Below are 18,101 nucleotides of genomic sequence, written 5' to 3' on the forward strand. Positions count from 1 at the left end.
GCAAACAAAAAAAATACCACTTGGAGAAGACCTGTCTTCTTGCTGGAGAAGACCACATAGCACATTGCTTTTATGTCCAGGAAATCTCAATAGCTTTAGCTCTGGCTAACTATACCTCGACTCGTTCCGTAAACCTTTTGCTGTCCAATGGATCTGCCGATAGATACAGGGAGAAAAGAGCACCACCTTGGTCCAAATTCTCTACCTTGGGGAAGAAACAGCCACAACCAGCCCACACCACTTTGTTTTTAGGAGTCATCTGCTTTTTGTCCAGCAACTTGAGGTGTAGGCTCAGCTACTTCACTATCAGTCAACGTGCACGGGGCTCTGCAAAGCACTTTGCCAGTCGCAGGCTGTGAGGTCTGGCTCTGACCCACAAGGGCTTTCCCCACCAAAACGTTCTTGTTCTCAGGGCTTCTGTGTGACTCTTGTAAACTCCTGTCTGACCCATCTGTCAATTTACGCTCCGCACATGGTGGTTCAGATCTTGCCTTGCCACCTCGGATGTAAACTACCTCCATTGATGAAACTCTCTACTGGTCATGAAAAATCAGTGTGGTTTATGTGGTGGCAGCTGCTCTAACGCAGCAAATTATTTTAAGAGCCATTCAAAATATGGAATTTAGATCAAGTATACTCTCTAATGATTCACTGTCTCATTTGTGATTAGTGAAGTAGAGAGCTATGCAGTTAAACTTAAGCTTTACTTTAAGAGTTGTAACTCATGCTTATTTTCCATGATAGTATCCTGGAAAACTTTGGGAGTCCCATTCAATTCTTTAAAAAAGACCAACAACCACATATTCCTTGCCAAAATAAGTCTCAACTAACCACTGCTTCTACCCCAGTATGAAATCTCTTCCTAAATGTGCCTTGTCTCTTGTTCTGATTCATCAACCTGTGTCTCTCAGGATCTTATGTTCAGGGCCGTCAGTTTTGGTCATTTACTATTCAGTCTGTCTTTTGCTCTAAACCTTGTAAGTAACTAGAACAAGAAAAAAAAATCTACCACCTCTTCACAAGACACGTCTTTGGCAGTGTTGACTTTGTAACCAACTGAAGGGAAGTTTGTCTTGAGAAAAAAAATGTGTAATAATGTTCCCGTGCTGTAAATGAAATCTCTTGTGGCAACTGAGTTTCCCACTTGTGCCCTCATTTTGTAGAGTTTCTGCTTTCTCATGTCTCACTGCTGCTTCATGTCACAGGTTAAGCTAAAGGTTATTCCTCTTCTCGGCTGAAGTCCACCTTGTTTGCCTTTAGAGAGACAGTAATTTTGTGGGAAGTTTCTCCACAGTCAAATCCTTCACTTCTGAAAGAGAAATCTTTAATAAATATAGTGAAATATTTGGGTAGTAACCATGCTGCTTGGAACGAATAGCCATTAGAAAATATAAATACACGACACTATGATATCTGAAATACTGCTAAAAGCATGTTGCTCAGGTTTGCTCCAACCCTGGTGGGCCCCGTCCCCACGTATAACGCTTCTCTCTGGAGTCTGGTGACTTCAGTGTACTTTCTATAGTCTTGTCTGGATAGCAAAGCCAAACTCCTGCCCTGGTGCTTGCATTGCTGTAACCGTCCAGCTGCGTCTACCCTCTGAAACCAAATTTGCACTGAAACCTTCTAACAGAGACACTGGAGGTATGCAAGCGATGAAGCCAACCACGCAACACAGTTTTGTTTTATGGAGGACTGCTGAGCCCGTAGAGCCATTGTTGCTCAAACTGCCTTACCTAATAAAGAAAATGCATATACTTCATATATTTACAGCTGAGTGTCCATGCAAACTTGCTTTTTTTTTTTTTTATTTCTAGAAAGAACAGTTTGTGAGTTTAAATATTGTTTAGGTGTCTAGTGTTCTGATTTTAGGTCAGGTGAACTTGAATGAATACAATTTCAAAATAAAAGGGAGAGCCTTTGGCGACCTTGCTCCTCAGATGCGCCTGAGACATCTTTGCCTACCTGAAGCGTGTGACGGTGGTTTCCCAGTCCTGCAGCCGCCGGGCAGTGCCTTGTACCCGCTATAGCTCACAGCAAGCTGGAGCTGACCTTGAGTTACTCAAATTTGTAACCCCGTCTCTCCTGCCCCTGGTGGAGTTCGTTGATGAAGAACGCTGTGGCCATCTGGTCTGTGTGGGCGTATGTGAATTTTCTTGTAACCCCCAAAGTCAGCGGCTGAGGGTTCACAGTCCACCATTCCACACAGTTCCTATCAGAGGCTCCGCAACGTCTCGTTTTGAGTCTTGAACTCATGTGTTGGTATTCAGTTCAGTTTTCCTTGCGGCTTCTGAGAACACTGCATCATTTTAGAGGCTGAGATAGTTGTCACATGCATGAGAGTTTATTGACTTATTTTTCCTTGGTCCGTTCTTCTCATAGTGTGTTTATATTATTTTAATGGAAGTTTCATTTTCTCACTGTTTTTTTACGTTTATTTTAGTGTTTGTTCAAGTTCATTCAATCATATACTATTAATAGACTGTAACATTTATTTGTAATGTTGTTAGTCCTATCAACAGAGGGAGAAGTGAAGCTGGAAAAAACATATTTTTATTTTTATTTTGTGAACATTTCCTTAAGTAGCGTTATATAAAATTGTACGTTAAAATGCAGGGGATTTTTTTTTTTTAATTTTTTTACTAAATCTATGTTGTTATTTCCCTAAAGTTTCAGACCCAGAGCTTGCGTCTCTCAGACCTGCACAGAAAATCTCAACTATGGAGAGGGATAGTTAGTATTACCTTAATAGAAGGTCGCGAACTGAAGGCGATGGATGCAAATGGACTAAGTGATCCTTACGTGAAGTTCCGGTTGGGGCACCAGAAGTACAAGAGCAAGGTAATTTTACCTATTCCCTAAAATGAGCAGTGGCTATGTTTGAAATGTTTTGTTCCTGTCTGCTCTTTTTTTGGCTTGCATGACATTGTAGCTCTGAGGAGAAGGATCTGGGGGTTGTGGTGGACAGTAAATTATCCATGGCCCAGCAACGTGCCCTTGTTGCCAAAAAGGCCAACGGAATCCTGGGCTGCATAGGGAAGAGTGTGGCCAGTAGGTCGAGGGAGGTCATTCTCCCCCTCTACTCTGCACTGGTGAGGCCACAACTGGAATACTGTGTCCAGTTTTGGGCTCCCCAGTTCAAGAGGGACAGGGAACTGCTGGAGCGAGCCCAGCGAAGGGCAACTAAGATGATGAAGGGCTTGGAGCATCTGCCTTATGAGGAAAGGCTGAGAGAGCTGGGACTCTTTAGCCTGGAGAAGAGAAGGCTGAGGGGAGACCTTATTATGGCGTACAAGTATCTAAAGGGTGGGTTGAAGGAGGATGGAGCCAGGCTCTTTTCAATGGTTCCCAGTAACAGGACGAGGGGCAATGGGCACAATTCAGAACAGTGGAAGTTCCGTTCAAATACACAGAAACAGTTCTTTACGGTTCGGGTGGCAGAGCACTGGCACAGGCTGCCCAGGGAGGTGGGGGAGTCCCCTTCTCTGGAGATGTTCAAGACCCGCCTGGATGCAGTCCTGAGTCATGTGCTCCGGGCAATCCTGCTTTAGCAGGGGAGTTGGGCTGGGTGATCTCTAGAGGTCCCTTCCAACTCTGAAAATTCTGTGATTCTGTGATTCCATGACTATTTAAATAGTGATGGAGATTTATTGTTGTTTTAATTAGCTGTCAGGGCACCTGGAGCTTTGTTTAGATGTTTCTTTTTATTTCAGTATAAACAAAGATAATACTAGATGGGGAAAAATGTAGCTCTGAAAAATGCAGGGTGGTGAGGAGGCACGCCTGGTTTTCCTTTTATTGCCTGTTATGGGTCGTTCATGGCAGGGGAGAGATGAGGAGCGATTCTGGCACCTTTGTGCCTATCAGGCTTGACGCCGGTCGCCCCTTGGATCCTTTGCATGGTGTTGTGCTCGAGCCGGGTCATGCTTACAGTCTCACTCTCCTCGTTGTGTCCTTACAGCAAGTTTCATTGAAGTTTTGTATATGTATGAGCTTAACAGGGAGAAGATGGTTGCACAGACCTGCTTGGCTTTCTTGCTCTTATTTTTCTTCTCCCTGATCCCTGTTGGTTTGAAAATTGCTGTTTACGGAAGATGCTGGTACCCCCGATGGCACACACGACCTTCCTCTCTCGATGGCCACGACGGCCCCTGTGGCTCTCCCAGCCGGGCGAAGGGCACAGTGAGGAAGAGGCCAGGAGCATTAGGTGCCATGTGCGCAGACCTCTGAGCCCACCTGGGGACCTCTTAATCTGAAATCAGAAGAAATCAAATTTCATGCTCTTCTGACTTAAAAATCTTCACCGCATTTCTGAGTTTTAATCCTCTCTAATTTTTCCATTTGTTCAAGCCCGTGGAACTGGTGGGTGCAGACGGGAGCAGTCGCTCCATGGGGAAGGTACTAGACAGTTCCTGTTCTTGCTCAGGACAGGTGTGACTACTGCGACTACTGCTTTTGCATTACGGTAGAAAAACCTGCAAGCCTTCTGTTCCGCCGAGCGTGGTCGGAGGTACATGGACTGAAATCCATTGTAGTTACTTCTTTTGTCAGAAGTAGCTGGACTGAAAATGATTGAGAAAGCTACTTTCATCTGAGTTGCAAAGGAAAGGAAGTTAAATGCAGTTTTGGAAAAAAAAAAAAAAAAAAAAAGGAATATTATTCCGTAAAAAGTAAACCATAGTATCAGCTTTCTGCCAGTATTACTGCAGCTGGGAAAAGAGGACATGACAAAATTGTTTCTGTTTAAATACTTACAGCCATCATCTACTTGTCACTGCAGGTGCTTTGTTTTCCTTTAGGCTCAGACACATAAGTTTGCAGCTAACTGTCACTCAAAGGAGGGCATAATTATTCTACAGAAAAATGGATCCATTCCCAGGGTAAATCCTTTGTTCAGGAGGCGTTTGAAGGTGACAGGTTGCAGGATTTTGGAGGTTGCTGTTGCATCAAAGAGGCATGAGAGAACTGGCCCCTCATCTTTTCTTATTACTATTTTTAAATTCTCACCGCTTAATATACTCATACTGCAAATAGAAAAAAACTTCCTGGGCAGACTTTAAAGATCAAATTTACAATTCAAGGAAGTGTATGCCTGCACAATGCAATATGACTTTCTTTTTGCTCTCCTTTCAGATAATGCCAAAAACTTTGAATCCTCAGTGGAGGGAGCAGTTTGACTTTCATCTCTATGAAGAACGAGGTGGAATTATTGATATTACCGTGTGGGACAAAGATGCTGGCAAAAAGGATGATTTTATTGGCAGGTTTGTGCAATTACAGCCTTCTTGTTCCCTGGGGATGAGAGCAGATGATTAAAATGAGCCTTGCTGTTGAAACTACTTCGTATGACCATTTGTTCTTGCTTGCCTTTTTTTTTTAAAGGTGGGGGAGGATTTTTTACAGAGTATCGCTGCAGTTTGCTGCATTGATGTAATTCTTTACTTTCGTGTTGTAAAATATTCTTCATTGACCAGTAGGTGGCAGCTTTTACCAATTGATAGACTTAGGTTTTCCAAAGTAAAAATCCCACGTTTAGAGCAATAATCAAGATGCAGGAGGTTCCATAGGGCAATGTCCACCGTGGAGGAGAAATAAGTCTTGTGACTTGTAATAGCCGTGTACGACAAAAATTATGTTGTTATTTTTTAATCTGTTTGGTAAATGAAATGAGAGTCTTGAATGACTGCACGCAGCTGTTGGGGAAAAGAAATAAGATCATTCACCTAATTCATTTTCAGGAAAAGTGAGTCTTTGGGATCTGTCTTAGAGTTCAAGAAATGGTATAAATTTGTGTGGTTATGCTCCATTTTACTGTGTAGGAAGAGGAAGGAGGCTAGTGTCTTTTAACAGTGGCATTAACTGTTAACTAATAGGGGGAAAAAACAGTCTTGTGCTTATAGATAATGTACAAAGTTGGTGCTATTTTGAAAGCTCAGACATCTGTTTACATCATACTTTAATTGATACCCATAGAGTCATGATAATAGTAGTTGTTATTAATCCTGGTTTGATTGTTAGAATATTGGTTGTAGGTGCTTTCACTAGGACATTGATACTATTAACTAGTAGAATTACTTTCTTTGGTAGTTAAAAATCAAGCATGGAAATCCCACAGACTGGGCCATGTACTTGTGATATTGTGGTTATGTTTATACTGACCTCCTCCCCCCTCTCGTTTCGTCTAGGGTAATGGCTCTCTCTATCAAATTAGATCAGTCGGATAATACTCTGTGTTTATTTCCTACCATAAATTGCGGGAACTCAGAATACACGCAGAGTCTGTGGCAAGCAAACCACTTTTATACCAGACAAAACCGCTTTTCAAAAGTGTACACAATAGTGTTTTATTTTATATGATGAAACCCTGTGGATGGGGTGATGCGCTTATATTTGACGTTTACATTGTATTTTTTCCCTTGCTTGATTTCAGTGTCTGCATATGGTAATAATAACTATTTTTCTGAAATAACATAACCATTTAGTCCTATTTCAACACATGGTATACCTTGGGAAACGCTTCTTATTTTCTGCTTAACTTTAACCTTCTTATCCAAAAGATGGTGAGATTCAGAGTTTTCACGTGTGATTTTTCAGAGCACTGTTGTCAAAGTGGAACTTGCGTTGTTACTGTTATTGGTAATTATAAAGTCTTTTTAAGAGCACTGCATGAAATAGAAGACACCACTTTTGCTCCAAGGCACTTGAAACCTAAATAAGAATGTGACAGAGAAATGAGAGAAGGAAAATTTGTAACTTCAAACGCATGAGTTGCTTAGGTAGCTTTTCAGATACCTAAAAAAGCTGTATGTCTTAAGAGTGCATGTATTTCTTTTTAGAATCTGCATGCTGTCATGTTAATAACATTGTATTTAGGCCCGAACAATTTGATAGCATGAGAAATCTTCTAAGAAGAATGCTTGAAGCCTTTCGCATTTTTCGGTGGGAGAATCTTGTTTTGTTGTGTTTTCTGTCATTTTCCTGAGTAGATGTAATTCTTGTAGGTACCAAAAAAAACCCGATGCTCCTTGGACAAAGCTAAGCTGTAGTGCTTCTGCAGTATATGACTGAGTGTACCAGAATCAGTGGTATTTTTCCTGAAATCTTGCTGCTCTTGATTTTTGTGACCTCTTTGCTGTCAGTGTAAGTGTAATCCCTCCTCAGTTTGTCCTTTCAGACACTCTCTCATTTCACCTTCTGTTGGTACCTTATCTCTGGGTAATGCAACCCGCAAACAAATTCCTCTCCGTGAAGATTTCCATGAAAAACTTTGTCATTTGTCAAACTCAATCTGAATACAAAAATAGGTCTTAATATTCCCCCTCCCTGATACTCTTTTCCCGTCACTGTGGATAAAAATCACCGACACCTGACAGCTCCACTTTGCATTGACCTCTCTTTCCCAGTTTCTCCTTCCGAGGCTGCCTCCAAAAGCTGGAAGTGCTTTGGTACAGACAGGATGGATTTGCTCTGTGAGTGTGTGTCAGTGTTATGACAAACATGTATTAATTTTGCAAAGCACGACCGAGTCATGCTCCATGGCTAAAGCCCTGTGGCTCTCAGGGCACACATAATAAATTGAATATTTTGATTTGGGTTCCAGGAAAAGGGACAATGAGACTGCGGGAGGGAAACAAAGTACTTCCTGGTAGTATTCTGGCATTGCTCAGTGATGGCGAGTAACTCCCTTCATCTCACTGTGATCTTCCCGCTTTCTTGAATGATGAGCAAACAGCAGCACTTATATTATATAGGAATATTTTTATTAAATCCAAATGAAAACAATTGTTTCTTGAAGATGTCCTGCCTGGCCTTAGTATGGTTAGGGAGAAGTCATGCTTGGTTGAAGGGATCCTACTCATTGAGGGAAATGGCAGACCAAATTGAGAAAACAGAAGAAAAAGTTTGTTTAAGGAGGACTTCTCACCGCTCATCCACGGTGTTGGTGTTTTGTGTCCTCCATATTCATCTGCTTGCAGAGCACGTGTGAGAGTCAGCAGAATTTCCCATGCAAAACAAGCGTTATTCAGCTGCTTTGACAGGGGATCTCTTTGAAGAGCGCCATCCCTAAAACTGGTCCCGTGGTTGCAAACTGAGCTGGATATGGGACAACAGCGTCGCCGGGTGGAAGGCTGAAGGGACAAACTCCAGGTCCCTGCTGGAAAACAGCGTGGGGAGCCCCCTTGGGTTGAATTATCTTTTGCTGCTCAACTTTGTGACTTGCAAATTTTATTCTGGAGCAGAACGTGGTAACTTCTCCCGGAATGACACTCTGCCTCAGCTACACTTCAGTGAAATAAAAGTAGTGGGAAATGAGGAGCGTAGACTGCTGCGGACCCCATGCGCATCGTCACGCTCATCAGGCTGCAGCATGTGAAGGGCCAGGATGAATCCGGGAATGTGGCGAGGCAGCGATGGCATGTGTGCTCAGACTGCGAGGGCTTGGACCGGCGATCCTTGTTCGAGGACAGGAAGGTGAAGGAAAGATGTTCAAGAAGGCTGAAGACATGGGAGAGAGACGAGAGCCGTGGGGCAGCATGGCAGGAGGAGGGTGGAATGGAAGGGGTGGCTGGTAAGAGGGAGGAGGGTATTAAGAGGGTGAGAGTGGCAGCATGGCATCCTAATTCAGAGAAGGAGAAGGATATGTCTGTGCCAGAGCTAGCGTAGATCTCCAGTTTTGTCTTGGTACCCAGGCACGTTCAGCATGCCGGTTCCTGGAATGAGAGATGCTGACTGATTTCCGATAACTTTGAGCATTATACGTTTGTAAAATCCGTTTGAGTCTCAGCTGTGTGCATTCTCCGTGGCAGTTTAAAGGATGTAGCACCTTGCGAACTTCTGTCTTAGAATACCCTAAAAAATCAAAATCCTAGGATCACTTCAGTGTTTCTTTTGGGATTTCAAAAGCCTGGAAAAAGACCTCATGCAAAAGCTTCGAGGAAAATATATTTCCAGTCACACGCTGATCTGTATGAGGGCTTGACCAGAACTGAGTTTCATCATGCAGGAGAGTAAATTCTGGCATTCTTCTAAATATAATTTAAAAAAACCCAAAACATTCCAGGACCAAAGATGTGAGGTCTAGAAGTTCTTTTTTTTGGAAAGCAGCAGCCGTTAACGCCGCAGGGGCAGCCTTTGTGTGTACAAGTATGCGTGTGGACTTGCATGAGCGGTGTGAGTCATCACTATCTGATAAGTAGAAATACATATATGTATGTGTGTATATCGTTCAGTTTGAGTACATTTAATATTCATATGTTTTTGCTATGGGTAAATCATTTCTCTGCCATATTGAGCCAATATACTCCTGTGATTGAAAACATATACTGCGGTAAGTTTACGTGGGTGATACTGAGATCAGAATGAAGGTGAAACGATTTTAATCTTCATGTAATTATTTAACTTTCTTATCATCTGCGTTTTTGAAGGCGATCCTGACTGTCACCTTTACGATAATCAGCTAATAAATCCTCATGATTGTTACACCTTTATGCATAGCAGTAATCTGAACAAATTGGCTGCTGACAGCTGCAATAAATTGCCAAGAATGAGTGCTGTCAGAGAACAAGTTGTTTCTGTGAACATACAGGATAAGTAAATCCCATGTCATGCAGTTTTATTCAGCTGAAGTTATTTGCAATCCAGTACGGCAGGATTTATAGCATTATTTATTGGTATGAAAAATGTGTGTTTATCTTTAAAATGACATTGACTTTTACTCATATTTTGTGCCGGGAAATTACTGTTGACTTCATCTATATCCATTTTCATCAGTATTTATAGATGCTACTATCTTTTTTCCAATCTGTTGCAAATTAAGAACAACAGACGTTTTGTATAGAGTATTCATTACAGCTATGTATTAACTTTATCTGTAGAAAACTGAAACGTCCTATAATCTCTCTGGATATCATCATAAAAATTCAGAGTGGTTTTGTGCGCGTGTGTGTACCGGTACACACCATATAATGGATGTTATGAAATACAAAAGTCAAAATATTGGAAATTGAGTTTTTAGGTTTTCAACACCTGATCTGCTATTGTCTTCTCTGTTTAGATTTTTCATAATAGAGGGTTTTCTGGGTGTACATAAATACAAGTAATATGCGACCTATGCTGCTGCATTATTAATCTGAAAGCACAGGGACACACAACTCAAAGTTCTAAACTGAAGTGGAATTTTTGTATAAAATATTTATGTCCTCTTCAGTTTTAGTTTTTCCACTGAAATTTATGTGATTTCAGTATGGGGGACTGAACGGTGGTGCGGTAAAGCGGGGTGTGGGTACTCCAACATGCACGTAAAGTTGAGTGAAGGACACTAAGTATGCTACTGCTTATGTTTCCTCCCAGACATTTTTCTAGAGATGTTGTGGAGACAGTGATACATAATACTGGCAATTTTCTTTTTCAAGTATTGTTGCCTGAGAAAGAGGTTTTGAATGGTAGGTGCGAGAGTCTCTGTTTATGTTGAATTTGATGACTCTTGGAAGTTTTCTCAGTTTTGAAAAACTCTCTCTAGGGTCAAAATGTGTTCCTCTGGATTTGTAAATAGTGCTTTATTATGCTAGTCTTTCGAATATTTTTTTTCACATGGTGGTTTGAAAATTTCTGCGTGTTGGAGTGACTTTGGAAGGATATATTATTTTCAAAGTTTAAACCTAATGCTTAATATATTATTGCCGTTTGGGTTTGGGACTCTGTGCGCACGTGAATTTGCAGCAATCCTCTGCAGACACAGACAAGCGCATGACCGTCAGCCCGCGTATGTAACAGTTCGTTGATTATATGTGATGCCTAAAGTTAAATTATTGCAGGTGCATTTCTCGACGTAAAATGAAGGTTTTGCCCAAAGCATTAGAACCTCCCCGTGCCGCTGGCTGGGCTGCCCTGGACAAACCCTGGGTCGCGGTGAGCCGTCTGCATTTCTGATTGTTGCCAAAGGGAGTTAGGTGGAAATGGTGCATCTTGAGATTTGGCCTTCAGGTATTCCACACCTTACGTGTTACTATCTCTGAGTGCTTTAACTTCTTCCATTAATGCAGAGGCACTGCTGTTCTGATGGAAAGCCAAAAAGGTTCAGTTTTGGCTTGCAAATCTTCAGTAGCTTTCTCTTACGAGATATTTTCTTATTTACAACTCTTGCTGGCAGTTGTTATTGTCATGTACTGCTGCAAAGTTGATAGTATTTGCCAATGTAATCTGAAATATGGAATGCTGCACACAAGATGGGTTATGTTTATGGATCCTTCTCCTGACCCTCTGTCTCCCATGTGTGGACATGTACTCCACTGCGGGAAGGAAGAGTGGCACAATAAGGGAAGGGAGAGGGAAAAGTGGGATGGCTGCTGAGATGTGAGGACAAGAGGGAACAGGCACAGACTTGAGCATAGGCAGTTCCATCTCAACCTGAGGAGGGACTTCTCTCCTGTGGGGGCGGCAGAGCACTGGCACAGCTGCCCAGAGAGGGGGGCAGTCTCCCCCTCTGGAGCCATTCCAAACCCGCCTGGAGGTGTCCTGTGCCACTGCTGGAGGTGCCCCTGCTCTGGCGGGGGGTGGCACTGGGGGAGCTCCAGAGGGCCCTTCCCGCCCTGACCAGTCTGGGACTCTGTGATTCTGTGAGTGTGAAGAGTGGTCGGGGGTGTGGATAGGGGTTTATGACGGTTTCTGGAAGGCACAGATTGGAGCTGCCGGAGAGCTCTTGCTATGTCCCTTGGACCAACTAGCGAGGGGAGAACCATATAGGAAGACATAACTTTCATCAAAGCAATAGACTGGTTTGGCTGAGGAAAGTGTTAATTTTGCTGAAAATAAAAAAGGCACTGGTGACAGCCCTAACGGCGCATGTCCGTAGCGCATGGCTGTGCCGTGGGGACAATGTAGGAAATACCACATCATAAAACATCCGCAAGTACTTTTTTCTGTCTGTGCAATTTCAAAAGTAAATCTGTAGTTTTATTGTGAAGAGCTACACTTAGGAAAATGTTAATCAGTCACTTCAAAACCCATCAACAGGAGTTTGTGGCATGGACCGCGTTTCTTTTAGCAAGCAATACACAGTTGTCTGTATTCAGGTGTTCCTCAGCAACCTGTGAGATTGTCCTGTATGTCACGTAGCTCTCACATTTCCCTTACCGAGACTGACTTACCCCAAACTGCAGGGCTCTTTCCAGCTTGCGTGGCAGCCGGCAGCGCCGTTTCCCAGGTCCAGTGGGCTCCCAGCTCCCCGGGAATCCTCTGCAGCTCCCCGGGAACCCTCTCCAGTGTCCTGGGAGTCCTCTCCAGCTCCCCAGGCTGGCCACCGTGCTCCCCAGCAGTCGCTGTCCCACTTAGCTGAGTTACAGTCTCCAACTCCTTTGGGAGCTTTCCTGGTTCTCACTCTGTCGCCTCTACCCGCCACCTATCACATGCATCGTGTGGGGTCTGGCGTTTTATTTCATTCTCATTATCTTTACGCTTAAAAGTGCGGCGGTCTGGTTCTTCCAAGAACTTCAGGTTACTGCAGTCCCGTCTTTTTCTGAGCCGTGTCATTCTCTGCCAGTGCTTTGCAGAATTTCCCCTCTCCGTTTGTTTCTTGGTTTTACCAGGACATTGTACTCTGCTCATAAAGGATACGGAGTCTCACAAATTGTGGCAGTTCGTGCCTCGCTGCTTCTGATGTGTGTCCAGCTCAGTTCTAATTGCGGAATCGCACAGTTTCCTCTCCTTGGCGTCCTTTGGAGCGGCATAGACCTGGATCACAGTGGAGTTAAAAGGCTGTCTTCCTGAACAAGTCATGATGATAATTAAGTTGCCTGGGTTGTAGCCAAGTGGTGCTTTTCTGTCCCTATCACTTAGGATTGTGCCAATTCCTCTTTTATGCTTTATTTTGTCATGTGAGAAAATGATCTCGCTATCTGCTGTCTCTCCCTTGCCTGGCCACCTGGCTTTTAAGAGGCCTTCTATGTCATGTCGCTACCTTTGTAATTCATTCATTAGCAAGGATATTTCACCAGGGTGCCAACGCGGTCTTACATTCCGGGTTCTGTTAGAACTAGAGAGGGGAGGTGATTTTTACCTCTTAGACATGCTGATAATAAAATGCTACATATAGTTCTGGCTTCCACACTTGAAAAAGGATGCAGGAGAATTTCACTGGATCAGAAAAGTTACAAAAAGTCATTTGAGGGCTGTAGGAGATGTGTTCCAAGGAAATGTATAGGGAGCTGAGGGTGTTTAGCATATCAAAAGGAAGATCAAGAAAGGATGCGATTATGGTATATGAGTACCTTCACTAGAAGAAAATACGGGGCACTAAAGGCTTTTTCAACCAAGTAAAGAAAGGCATAAAAAGAACCAAAGGCCAGATATATTCAAATTAAAAATAAATCAGAAATGTATTTCTAACAGTTTGGGCGATTAACACGCTGAACACAGTTTCAGAGAAGTGGTGAAATCCCCTTGAATCTTCAAATCTCCCTCCGCGGGAGCTGTGCTCTGCCTCTGCAGCTACTTCTCCATGGTACTCTGGCACAGGAGCTTGGGGCGCTTGCGTGGTTCTTCCCCCTTCTGGTCTCTCGGGGCCTGAAAATCCAGATCCACCGGGTTCCTGGTGGCATTCGCGTGCGGGGCTGACCTGGGGGGACGTCCCTCCGTGGCTCTTCCCGAGGGTCGGCCACCCGGGGTCCGCCCCACTGCCCACCGCTGCGGAGGCCAGCAGGGCTGGGCACTGAAGGGACGGCAGAACCTGGAGCAGCCGCGTCACGCAAAAGACACACTGCCCTCACAACTAAAATTCCCTCAAATGTGATTGTAGCCATGATTGGAAATCTTTCTGTGGAGTTAATGGCTATTTTCGCCATAGCTTTTCATGCTGACCTCTTCACAAGTGGAGAACTTTTTCTTTCAGCAGCAGCAGCATGTAGGCAGGAATTCCATAACAAACCAAATTGGCCAAAATTACCATTATCTCCTGCTTTCATGTGGCTTTTCAAAGTCACGCGCAACTGACGGCCTTCCAAAACAGCTGCAATTTTTCGTGGTCCTCAACTTGAGAATGCGAGACAAAAATTTTTACTGCCACGATGCTCATTCTGCACCACTTTCTGGTAACATTCAGGTTCGCCTTCATCCTCAAAGCATCTTTGTTCTCCATGGAAACAGTTGTAGGTGACAAATGTCCTTTAAGAGAACATGTTGATAAGAGAACTGATGTAAAAGTTGGCGTTGCTGAGGCTTTAAACCTTGGAATACTTGTATGTACTCTCACTGAAATGTAAAGAGGCATTGACGACCTGAACTTTCCAAAGCGATTTATCTTTATTTTGTTAACTTCAGTGCTTATAAGGAAATCTAATAAAAAAAAAAAAAGTAGTTTTGTGGGTTTCCTACCGATGTCTGTAATTATTCTAGGATAGGGTTAGTGCTCAGGTAATGCTTTAATAAAACCAGGCTGCCTTCACTGTTTGGGTCCCATGCAAAGATCTGGTGAGGGAAGAGTTGGTACAGCAAAAAACGGTGTAATTTTTTTTTTTTGCAGGAAAATTTGGTGTGAGAGGCAACAAAGTTGATTATTTATTTCACGAAAAACTCAACGGTTTATGGGAAAAATGACAATTTTACTTACAGTGTCTCTGTAAATTGGAAAGTCTCATCTTTTTTTGATGGAAGTGGCTGTGCCGCTGATGGTTTGCCTCGTGCTGAACGCTCCTGGAGCCTCGGCACCCTGGGGTTCAACGCGTGCGAGCCGCGTCTCCCACGCGGCCCGAGGAGCAGTCCTGGCGCAGGACGAGAGACGTGCAGTCGCCGCACCGTATGCGCAGACGCCCTTAACCGAGATTTCCATAATGTGCAACGGTGACGCTCCTAAATGGAATAACCCCGGGATTTTGTCAGATTATCTGAGGGCCCTTCAGAGGATATTTTTGCTGTAAAATGGTTAAGGCTTTCACTGGAAAAAGCTTCCAGATCACTCCCGACCCTTTGTGTGGTTTTAGGAAATAACGAGCCGGTGACGGGCTGTTCGTGGAGATCTATCAAACAGACTATAGAGACGCATTTCTCAGGTCCTCTCTTCTGGCTGTGCTGCTTTTAGGAATAGTTTATAGCTGTAGGAATGGTGCACGGGTAAAATCAAATGGCCAGTTGCTTCTTTTAGCCTAAATAAAAATTAGCATGGACTACTGATGTTGCAAAAGTGCCGTAACGTCAAGAACTTGGAGCTTGTAGCTCTGATGTAAACTCTGTAATTTTACAGTCATTGCAGTTTTCTGATGCGGGTAGGGTTGGGTTTTTTTCCAGTGGAGGTAGCTTTTGCTGCCTATTTTTGAGCGAGGGGTGGGTCATTCCTGCATTACTTGTATCATGATGACTTTCGGATTCTTTTACTGACTTTAAGAGAGTTCAGACCGGTTCTTTCAATGATTATTGGTTAAAATCGCAGTGCTGTTGCAGGGACATATTTTTGAGTTTTGAAATGAACTATGAAAGCATATTTAACAACAAGGGCATCTCCACCTACTCCACTTTTGAATGGTTGATTACAATATTTTTCATCTTAAGGAGAGCTTTATACTGCTCACTGCAGCATAAATAAAAATTTGACAGCCTACGTACACATACAAAACGTGTATTGACCATCAGCGCGCATTGGCAGCAACAGCTTTAGTCTTGCTGCACTGTTAATTTCATTTCTCAGTCCATATCATCCAAAGAGTTCAAAATGAAAGACAAACGTTAAGCTCAGAATGCTACGTCAGTCCGGATTCTTTTTCCTTGTAAAATAATTGAGCCTTGTTACTGTATGAGCTTCGCAGTAGTTTAATTTTGACAGCTGCGCAACAGACAGTAAATTAAAAAAAAAAAAGAAAAAAGAAAATTTTCCTGTAGCAAACCTAATCTGCCTGTGATAGCCCAGCGCCCATTTTATGAGGCCGCATTTATTCTCATAATTGGCTATTTCCTGTCCTTAAATGCCTATTTATTCACGTCTGCCACCTTTTCCTCAGTTTATTGGCCCTGCGGTCACCACATTATCTTTCTCTTCAAAATCAATTGACATTTTATGAAAAGAGTTTGCGAGATGTTTAGTTTAGTGAGAGTGTCATATAGAACATGTGCTTGTCACATTAAATAATCGCTGTTAAAAGTAGAGTATTCAGTGGCTTAACTATATATAGAATATATCGTTTATCCTTTATTTCAATATTGTTATTGGTTTTATTTAGAGTAACGAATTGGCAAAACATTACTGGGCAGTGCTACAAGTAGAAGTATTCCAAATAGTGATTTTCAGCGAAATTCCTACGCAGTGCAAGCTGACACTAGGTTTGACACAGGCGCTGAATTTCTAGGCGTGCTCAGAGTTGCAGTCTGGGAAAGTTGAAACTTGTGAATTATACACGTTAAAATACTGAGAATTCTAAGCTGTGCACAGACTAATTACTAACCCTAAGGTATTTCTGGTTTCAATTACAAGCCTGCGTCCAGCTCTTTGTTAGCAGTGATGCCGTTTTCCCGTCCACGCTCTACCTTTCGTTTTGAAGGACGGTGCAAAGCTCTTTCTGCTGTCCGAAAGAGCCGTTACGGAGCCGCTCTTCGTTAGTGGGGTGCGTGGTGCATCCAGGCTGGTTGAGCGGGGGATCAGGCAGGGTGGACTGGCTGCAGCCACTCCGCGCAGTTATCAGCCGTCCCCGCTCGTTACGACGCGAGGCACCTTGTTCCATCGCGGGCTGTGGCATCAGGTTTTTAAAGTGTGTGAGGCGCTGACCCTGTGCCACGCGAGCTCGCTGCAGGAGCGCCCAGCTCGCGGCGCGTTCTGCTGATGCCATTGCGGTCAAGTCCACACAGATTTATTTGGTTGGTTTTTTTGGTTTTCTTTTTTGTTTTTTTTTTAAGAGAGGATTTTTACTCTTGTTACAAGAACGGTATCAAAAACGTTCACAGCAAAACTTGGTTACATTTTGTGGTAATTAAAAAGTACAATTTGCACCTGAAGCTGGATTTTTAAAATTCTGATTGTGTTCAAGTAAGGCATATTAGCTACCCTTGTTTCTAGTGTCAGTGTACTCTTTTCAATATTGATTGTTCACACGCATAACAGGTTGTAGCTTTTTTTTTTAAAAAAAAAAAAAAAAAGGTCAAGCAAGCGGCATGGTTTGCAAGTGAAGAGAAATCCTTCCGGAAGCTGGGAAGGAATTTCGACTGATTTGGGTTTTTTGCCCGGCTGAATGCGAGTAAAACGACGCGCTCATGTTTGGTGTGGAGCAAACCGGGCGCTGACGGAGAATGTCTGTTTCCAGGTGCCAGGTTGACCTGTCGAACCTGAGCAAAGAGCACACCCACAAGCTGGAGATGCCGCTGGAGGAGGGAGAGGGATGCCTGGTGCTGCTGGTCACTCTCACAGCCTCGGCCGCCGTCACGATCTCTGACCTCTCCGTCAACTCCCTGGAGGACCAGAAGGAGCGAGAGGAGATACTGAAGAGATATGTACGGAGTTCTTCTCTTTTACCCTTTGCTCGCAAAATGTTTGCTTGTACGAATAATGACTATATTGGGGGGCGGGGGGTGGGGTGTGAAATCTAAATATGCCCTTTATATCCTTATCACGCTCAGCCAATGGAGTCATTTAAACCAGGCACCAATATTGTTGCGGCTGATACAGGTGACATCAAGAAGGCTACAAATCGCCTTTATACAATACGGTGCTTTTAACATGGTAATTCCGCTATTTGATATTATCGTGTGCCATCAAGAAGTTAATTTCACTGCCTTGCAGATAATTTTCGCTAAGCACAAAATAACGAAGGGGTCGCTCTGCGGTTTCCAGTGAGTGTTTGCGCCAAGTGGTTTTAGGTGCCAATAGTTTTCGGCTTTTCTTGGAGCATCTACTAAAGGGCAAGAAAAGCTATTTTTTTGCCTGCACATTAGAGGCTGGAGCAGTATTTTGTATCATCAAAATAATTGTTTTAAACAATATTTCCATTTCAAAATATTCTGAAGCAAATTATTTTCATTTCCCAGCATCCTCACATTACACAGAATCTGTGTAGTTTTATCAAAGCAACAGAGAGGGGAGCTCTTACTCCAGCATTTGCGAGTACCTAAATCACTAAAAGTAACTGTCT

At 43.2% G+C, this 18,101-nt stretch overlaps 1 protein-coding gene across 1 annotated transcript in view; it reads left to right on the forward strand.

Annotated features, from left to right (window-relative positions):
- MCTP1 (multiple C2 and transmembrane domain containing 1) overlaps window positions 1–18,101 on the forward strand; it is a gene marked incomplete at its 3' end in the record, with an annotated part of 296,541 nt that overhangs the window by 158,709 nt on the left and 119,731 nt on the right. The window contains exons 7-9 of the mRNA XM_082497852.1: window positions 2,671–2,841; window positions 5,134–5,264; window positions 17,277–17,463. Coding sequence (XP_082353978.1) covers window positions 2,671–2,841; window positions 5,134–5,264; window positions 17,277–17,463 — 489 coding nt within the window. The remainder of the gene's footprint in view (window positions 1–2,670; window positions 2,842–5,133; window positions 5,265–17,276; window positions 17,464–18,101) is intronic.

The sequence above is a fragment of the Vanellus vanellus genome (genome assembly GCF_965231255.1).
Source record: "Vanellus vanellus genome assembly, chromosome: Z".
Classification (NCBI taxonomy): Eukaryota; Metazoa; Chordata; class Aves; order Charadriiformes; family Charadriidae; genus Vanellus; species Vanellus vanellus.